Genomic DNA, 8,742 nt, shown 5'->3' on the forward strand with positions numbered 1-8,742 from the left:
GGGAATTAAGTATTTTATTTTTTATTTTTTTTTTAAAGATTTTATTTATTTATTTGACAGAGAGAGATCAGAAGCAGGCAGAGAGTCAGGCAGAGAGAGAGAGAAGGAAGCAGGCTCCCAGCCGAGCAGAGAGCCCGATGCGGGGCTCGATCCCAGGACCCTGGGATCATGACCTGAGCCGAAGGCAGAGGCTTAACCCACTGAGCCACCCAGGCGCCCCGGAATTAAGTATTTTATTGATAAAGTAGAACATAATGCAACCATTTAAAATCAAGGTTACAAGTTATATGTGACAATGAAGAATGTTCATGATTCATGTTTAGAAAAAATGAGCACTAAAAAAAAAAAAACAAAAAAAAACAAAAACAAACACCTAAATAAACAGTGTGATTGGGAATTAAATATAGCTATATGAGACCCTAGACATCATCTATCATAGTGATGATTTAAGCCTGGATGTTTCAGAGGACACAAATGATCACATTGGCAGAGTTGGTATTTACTATAACAGAAAATGTGTTAGTTTTGGAGATACTAAATTTGTGGTACAGTGATGTCTTCTGATACATGTGAAATCTTAGAATTAGAGGTGTACACTTAGGCTCTTTCTCATAAAGATGCTAAGTCACTTGAGCGTATTAAACCTGCTAGCAGGATACCCTAAGAAGAAAAGAAATTTCAAATGATGGATTTTTAGATATTATCTACAAGAAAAGGGTAGTGCAAAAACAGATAACGAGAACTGTACTGGAAGTACTGGCCAAAGAGTCAATTAGGAATGCTCTAAATACATGTGTTTGGGAAGACATAAAGATTCACCTTAGCTCTAATCATTAATTTAAAATGTTCCAATTTGGGCATCTGGGCATCTGGGCTCAGGTCATGATCTCAGGATTCTGGGATCGAGGTTGCATCTGGCTCTCTGCTCAGCAGGGAGCTTCCCCTTCTCTCTGCCAGTGTTTCTCTCTCTGTCAAACAAATAAATAAAAACTTTTAAAAAATAAATAAAAAATAAAATGTTCCAACTTGTAGAAGATGAATCAAGGACAGTAGGAGAGGTGTTAGACAAAGCATTTGAAAGTATGTTCTAAAACCGCACAGTACAATATGGGTCAAGAAACTAATTCCTCAAGAATTCATTCAACCTATCTAACAATTTAGGATGCTGGACTAGCTGATTTCTAGTGCTCATATGAGCATCAAAATTCTACATGAGAATAAGAAAACTTTCTTTATCCTTTTATATTCTGCCCTTAAATACAAACTAACCTCAGGGAAGAACATCAAAGCTTCACCCAACAGCAATTTTTTTTTATAAAATTTTCAACTAAAAAATTTAAATTTTTGTGAGTTTACTTTAAGTCTCTTCACTAGAACCCACTCTGTAGGATAGAGTGCTTCTACTGTAAAATGGTTTTCATTGCCCTACACCAGAAACCTTGCCTTGGAAACTAAGCATGTGGCTCTTTTAGAATTATTAAAATACCAGGATGTTGCATTGCTATGTATCATGCAAAGGCACAAATATCTTCTCATCAGTTTTTGACTTTCCTGGGATCTAAATGAAGCTAAACCTTTCCTGAAACAGAAAGGAATAACAAAACTATTCACTGCTTTTCTTTCCATCATGTTACATTTTTGTCCAACAGGACAAAGCATTTCCACTAGTCCTGCTCCTTTCTCCATTCGAAATCCTCAAGATGATGCACTGTAACTCTGTGCACAAACTCTCTCACATAATTAGCCATAATGCAGGTGAATACTCCTCTGGGTCTCTTGGTCACTGCAATCCAGTGATGTCAAATCACTAATTAGCTTCTGACTATTTTAATGGATTTTCTTAGATCTATGTGCTGAGAATACTTCAAGGTATAAATGATGGAGATTTAAGTCTGGAAAGACATGTGTTCCCCTACATTTGCACCCCACCCTGTGGATCCTGAAGAGTGTTGTTTCTTCCAGTTGGGACAAGATCAGTCTAGGGACAAGAACAGTCCTGTTGTTCTGTAGCCTCCTAATTTGGCCACAACAGAGAACAGGAGACAGATGATTGCCCTCACCCTTTCAACTAATCTTTGACTATTTTATGTCCATTTTGCCTATTAGCTGCTAAAATATCTAAGTCTCAGAAGAAACTGAATGCCACATTTATTTGCTAATACCAGGATGGGTTTAGCCTTTTAACTGAATATAATTTTATTTCAGTACAACCTTTTATATTTGTGTCATTGAATTAACTTTTGGGGGTGGGTCATGCTTTCAAAACCCAGAGAATTAGATAATATTAGAATTATGAAGAAGACTTATTCCCTCTTTTTAAGGAAGAGACATGGAACATCTTGAAGGTATGTGATTTGCCTAAAATTGTGAATTTATTTATTGAGAGGCAGAATTTGAATAGATATTTTGTATAACTCAGGCTACTACTTCTTTTATACTCCACAATGTCTTTGAATATCATCTGTTGATTTGGACTTCAGGCTATTTTAAAACTTATAATTAGAATGCTCTTTGTTAATTCATGTCTAGAAAATACAAGTAACATGAAAAATGAAGTATCTTGTTTGATATATATCCTTCTTGTGAAAAAAGAAAAAAAAGAGGATAGCCCATATATGATTATCTTTTACAATCTTATTAATACTGTGGTAAATTCCTTATATTGTGATTATACAAAATGTTTGATTCATTTATTTGATGATCATATAGAGCACATTATGAGAAACAAGGGACAAAGTTCTTTTCTTTTTCTGGGCCCCCTAAGAAATTCCACTTTGAATGAAGTGGAATTGAGATGAAGGGAAGAAAAAGCCTAAATATTCCCCAAACATGGTTTAGATAAAATGATGCAATATTCTTATAACTCTCTTTAAGGGCCCCAAATCACACAATGATTACTACCCTAAGTGATACTTCCTAAAAAAATTCTTGCTGATATTTAAACAAAACTTACATGAAATTGTTGCAGATTGTTGCTGAAACTTCCCCTTATGAACAATGCTTAAATCTCTGAAGAATTTCATCCAAACTTTTGGACTTATCGGAGGAAGTTAAGTTGAAAAAACATTTTCCTAACATATGAGGGTAAATATGCCATACTTGAAGGATTAAGAAATAATCCTCCTCATGTAATCCTGAGTTGCCAATGATTGATACTGATTTCTAGAGGTCTCTGAAAGTTATTTGTAATCATCTAGTTTACTGCTATCAAAAACAGAAGACAGCTATAGTTAGGCAGAATTCTTTATAAAACTGAAACAGGAAATATTGCTTTAGCATGTCCACCTTTTTGTCTGCTCTCTAGATTCCTGAGGGCTCCAAGTACTACCCCAGCTACTCCAGACCTAAATTCAAATACTGCATTCAGCCTTCTCTCACCTCTATGAAGACAGTCCATCCTGGCTACGGACACCCTCACTCTATTTCCTTCTTATTTAAAAGTAAACTTTATGATTCATCTCTACAGAGTCAGGTCTATTTTCTTAGGAGATGTGGAAGTAACAACTGAATTCTTACTAAGCATTAATGACTATAAATTACAGGTTATATCCGCACGACCCATTCATCTTAGGTAAGTGAAAGTGCTTTGTTAGTATCCTTACAAAGACCACACACTAGCATTTGTCTCTAATGAGTGTTACATTTCTGATCAGGATTTAGAGAGGGTAAAAGCAGTGGCAATGCCAGAAAACTAGTGAAAGATGAATCTTGATCTGAGAGTGTTTGCTGGCCTCTTGTAACCAATACTTTTACTTACTTCACTTAATCCACCAGTCATAATATCCAAGATAAAAGTAGTAGGAAAAGATTTTTTTGACAGAATTTCAAAAAGGAGGGACCTGAGGACCACATAGTATAATCCTGTATGCATGCATTAATTTACCTTTAAAAACTATAAGAAATGAAAGATTGGTCTTTAAAGAACACATCTACTACTTAGAAACTCATTCTTGGATGAATCGAGTCATACAATCTTTGAGCATGTAAAATTATCAGAAAATACTGATTGAAACAACACATTATTTTATTATCTTTAAAGACTTTATTTATTCATCTGACAGAGACAGCAAGAGAGCACAAGCATGGGGAAGCAGCAGAGGGAGAGCGAGAAGCAGGGAGCCTGACTTGGAACTTGATCCCAAAACCCTGGGATAGATGCTTAATCGACTGAGCCACCTGAGCAACCCTATTTTTTTTTTTTTAATTTTACTTATTTATTGAGAGAGCATGTAGGAATGTGGAGAGCAGGAGAAGGAGAAAGAGAGAGAGATAGAGAATCCTCAAGTAGATTCTACCCAGCATGTGGAGCTGTTTGTGGGCTTGATCCCATAACCCTGAGATCATGGCCTGAGCCAAAACCAAGAGTCAGATGCTTAACTGACTGGGTCACTCAGGTGCCCTTAACATAGTTGCTGTTGCTTTTAATAATTTTAAGAGCTTTATGTTTTCACTTTTTACAGCAGTTTTACTTGGTGTAAAAAGACAGCCTATTTCATTTAAAAAGAATGTGATAGCCAGTGATGGAAGATGAGGACTCACTAACTTCACTAAAAAAGGGATGAGTATTTCTAAGTGATCTCTCAGGAGGCAAGTTGCAAACCTAACTGTTCTATCACCAGTGCACATCACAGTGCCCTGAGAGGGTGCACACGTACTTACTTACAAACCCAATAACCTTAAAAAGAAAGCATTTATAGCAAAACTAAAGAATTTCTATTTAGTGTACACTTATTTATAGTTTCTGTTGCTCATCAGGCTTGTCTCCTATATCAAGAAACCCAGCTCTTGACTAAATCAATGTGCCTACTATTTTCCTTCATGGAAAACACGGGGTTTTCTTTTTCTGCCCCCCCTCCCCCAAGAAGCCACTGGCATCAAAGCATAGAGCTTTGAAGATTTATTGGGAGGATGATTCCTGTGGTGACTTTCTCACATAAATTAATTATGTGTTTTATTTTAAAGATACCAAAAAATCTTCTGCCACCCCTTTCTGCTGTAACTCTAGAAGGTCTTCCTGAGAGAGTCATTCCCCATGCTTAATTGAAGGCTTGCTGTTTCTGATAGGACACATAAGAGCCCCTATTCGTTAGTCTTGCTGGGTATCATTTCCTTGTCTGCGTCTAGGCATGCATTACAGTATTTGTGTTAAGGAGTCTGAGTAAGGGTGTTTCCCAGGGAGCATAGGCCATTCTGTGTACCTGGAGTTAACTCAAAAACTGGCTACGAAGAAAAGATGAGGAAGAGAGAAACACCAAGAAGAATGTGGTGGTTTCTCAAAGACAAACTTACTCCACTGCATAATTTTACCTCCAGCCTCTTCTGATTTCAGACTCTGTCGGTAGTCTCTTCTGAAAATCCATGAGCCATAATTTTTATATAATTGGTGATAATATGTGAATTCTTTGGGGGAATTTTCAAGACAACTGGAGATTTGAAATATAGGGGTGAGTCCCTGAATTTGGTTCCTGAGAGTTAAAATTATTTATCACATGCCCTATCTTTATGTGTAAATCCTCCAGTGAAACTCAAGGAAACACTAGGCAATTTGCAACTAGATTTAAGAAGACATTAATATAAAAAAACTGCAAATAATTAGAAATCAGTAAAATAAAAGACACTCCCTTCCAAAGAAGTGATTTAGATATATATATAGAAATGTCTTTACATTTCACATTTTCGTTTTCTTATTCACTATACAATGTTTCCAAGTTCTGGATAGCTTATAAAAGTATAAATAACATAAAAGCCAGAATAGTGAGATCAAATTAATAATAAAAATTGTCCTATGAAGTAAAAAAAAAAAAAAGTATAAATAACATAAAAGGGAGAAAGTGTTGATAAAATAGAATATACAATAACTGAACAACAAAAAAAGAAACAATGTTTATTCATGGTCTGGATTTCTTACTATGAATACTACTGTATAATATAACTATAATTTTTAAAAGCCTCAAATTAAATAAAATATCAGTCATAATTCAATAATACATCTGTGGCTATTAGTAACAATAGCTGAGGTTAATGAAACTTAACATCAGGGAAAAGCTCAAAAGAACAAATGTACTCGATTCTTTCATAAAACAGAACTCCAGGAAGAGATGAGTCACAACTCTAGAAAGAGTTCCAATAAGCTCTAGACCTTTGGGTTTTGTTAGGTTTTGTGTTTTAGTTCATATAATTTATAACAGAGCAGAGAAGGGAATAAGACCTAATCACTCAAAGCAATGATTCCGCCTATGAGTTCTCACACCATGTAATGGTTTCTCATTATCTCTTGAATTTTTTTTTTAATTTAATTTTTTTAATTTTTTATAAACATATATTTTTATCCCCAGGGGTACAGGTCTGTGAATCACCAGGTTTACACACTTCACAGCACTCGCCAAAGCACATACCCTCCCCAATGTCCATAATCCCACCCCCTTCTCCCAAACCCCCTCCCCCCAGCAACCCTCAGTTTGTTTTGTGAGATTAAGAGTCACTTATGGTTTGTCTCCCTCCAAATAAAATACACACAGAAGTACATCTGGCAGATCTTGCACATCTTGTAAGTTTTCACAAAGCAAACACTTGTACCTATCAACCACATCAAGCAACAGAACATTACAAGCACTTCAGAAGCCCTTCCTGTCACCTTTCTGTCCCGATTCCCCTTCCAGGATAACCACTCCAGGAGCTTTTTAAATATCATATATCAGTATGGCCCATTTTTTAACTTTATTTAAATAGGTTCATATAGTATACACACTTATTTGTCTCACTTTTGGGATCAACATTGTTGATCCTATCTTCCTCTGTGTTAGCCATTCAAAAAATTTTTAGACTTTATTGTAAAAAAATGGTTCATATTTTGTCTCTGTAATTTCTTAGACTGGATTTCTATCATGTCAAGAAAACATTTCAGATTTTCAATTTCATTTGTAAAGCAAGTAGATTATATTCCTCAAATTCATATAACTGGATATACCAATGTCCCAAATCTCAAAACTCTCTCTTCCATCCCTCTTTATTACTGTTATTATGCTGCCTGTATAATTTTTAATGATGCATGAAAATTCAGATACATAAATATAAGCAGAAATTGGAATCTCTAAGGAAGGACGTGAAACTGGGAAATGAAACCCACGCTTACTGACTGATCTCTGTTTCTCTCCTCTTCAGGTAACAAGATACATTCCTCCCAAAGTCAATGAATGAGACAAATCATTCCCGGGTAACCGAGTTTGTGTTGCTGGGGCTCTCTAATTCCCAGGAGCTCCAGCCTTTCTTGTTTCTCATATTTTCACTACTTTACCTAGCAATACTGCTGGGCAACTTTCTTATCATCCTCACTGTAACCTCAGATTCCCGCCTTCATACCCCCATGTACTTCCTGCTTGCGAACCTCTCTTTTATAGATATATGCGTTGCCTCTTTTGCTACCCCCAAAATGATTGCAGACTTTCTGGTTGAGCACAAGACTATTTCGTTTGATGCCTGCCTGGCCCAGATTTTCTTTGTTCACCTTTTCACTGGCAGTGAAATGGTGCTCCTTGTATCCATGGCTTATGACCGTTACGTTGCTATATGCAAACCTCTCCACTACATGACAATAATGAGTCGCCGTGTGTGTATTATACTTGTTCTTATCTCCTGGCTCGTGGGGTTCATCCATACTACTAGCCAGTTGGCATTTACTGTTAACTTGCCTTTTTGTGGCCCAAATCAAGTAGACAGTTTTTTCTGTGACCTCCCTCTAGTGACAAAGCTGGCCTGCATAGACACTTATGTTGTCAGCCTACTTATAGTTGCAGATAGCGGCTTTCTTTCTATGAGCTCCTTTCTCCTCTTGGTTGTCTCCTACACTGTGATACTTATCACCGTCAGGAACCGCTCCTCTGCCAGCATGGCAAAGGCCCGCTCCACACTGACTGCTCATATCACTGTGGTCACATTGTTCTTTGGACCATGCATCTTCATCTACGTGTGGCCCTTTAGCAGTTATTCTGTTGACAAAGTCCTTGCTGTGTTTTACACCATCTTTACTCCCATCTTAAACCCAGTTATTTACACTCTAAGGAACAAAGAAGTGAAGGCAGCCATGTCAAAACTGAAGAGTCGGTACCTGAAGCCTGGTCAGGTTTCTACAGTCATAAGAAACGTTCTTTTCTGGGAAACAAAGTAAACTTATACAATGTAACTACTGTAGCCTTGACTCTAGACAATTATAAATGGAATCACTATGATGTTAAAGTAGATCATTTTAACCAGCAGAAAGGGTGGATCAACTTGATTGAAAGAGTAATTATAATAATAAAACCCAAAGATTGGACCTTACTGATATTTAGAATCTCTAGCCTTATTTGTGTGTCCTATATTTATTTTGTATTTTTTTATTAAATTTTTTTAATATACAGCCCTTGAATACATTGAGAAATGGCATTTACTCATATATAATAAATAAACCGTACCTCTTCCTCTCAAAACTCAGATGCCAATTATGGAGTAATAGGTATATTTTCCTATACAATAGAGAAAATAGATCTGTTTACATATACATGACACACGTAGATAAGACTACATTTCACACAGTGCTAGGTAAATGAACACATGAAGCCAATTCTATTATTGGTGTTAATGTTACAGTAACATGTAAAATAGCAAGGCTATCCAGCAAAGGTATTTATAGTCAACACTTTCACAAATCCTTCTTCAATGTTGCTTCTTAATACATATTATTCATGGAAACAACTAGCTGAATAA

General features: G+C 36.2%; 1 protein-coding gene across 1 annotated transcript; it reads left to right on the forward strand.

Annotated features, from left to right (window-relative positions):
- The first annotated feature begins 7,137 nt into the window (after positions 1-7,137).
- LOC116589940 (olfactory receptor 4K15) lies at positions 7,138-8,164 on the forward strand. The gene has a single exon (XM_032341676.1). The coding sequence runs from the start codon at positions 7,190-7,192 to the stop codon at positions 8,162-8,164; it is 975 nt and encodes a 324-aa protein (XP_032197567.1). The 5' UTR covers positions 7,138-7,189.
- Positions 8,165-8,742: the final 578 nt, after the last annotated feature.

Source organism: Mustela erminea, chromosome 5, assembly GCF_009829155.1.
Source record: "Mustela erminea isolate mMusErm1 chromosome 5, mMusErm1.Pri, whole genome shotgun sequence".
Classification (NCBI taxonomy): domain Eukaryota; kingdom Metazoa; phylum Chordata; class Mammalia; order Carnivora; family Mustelidae; genus Mustela; species Mustela erminea.

What these genes read in the sequence shown, in the direction of transcription:
- LOC116589940 (XM_032341676.1), top strand. Translation starts at nt 7,190, where the DNA reads ATGAATGAGACAAATCATTCCCGGGTAACCGAGTTTGTGTTGCTGGGG.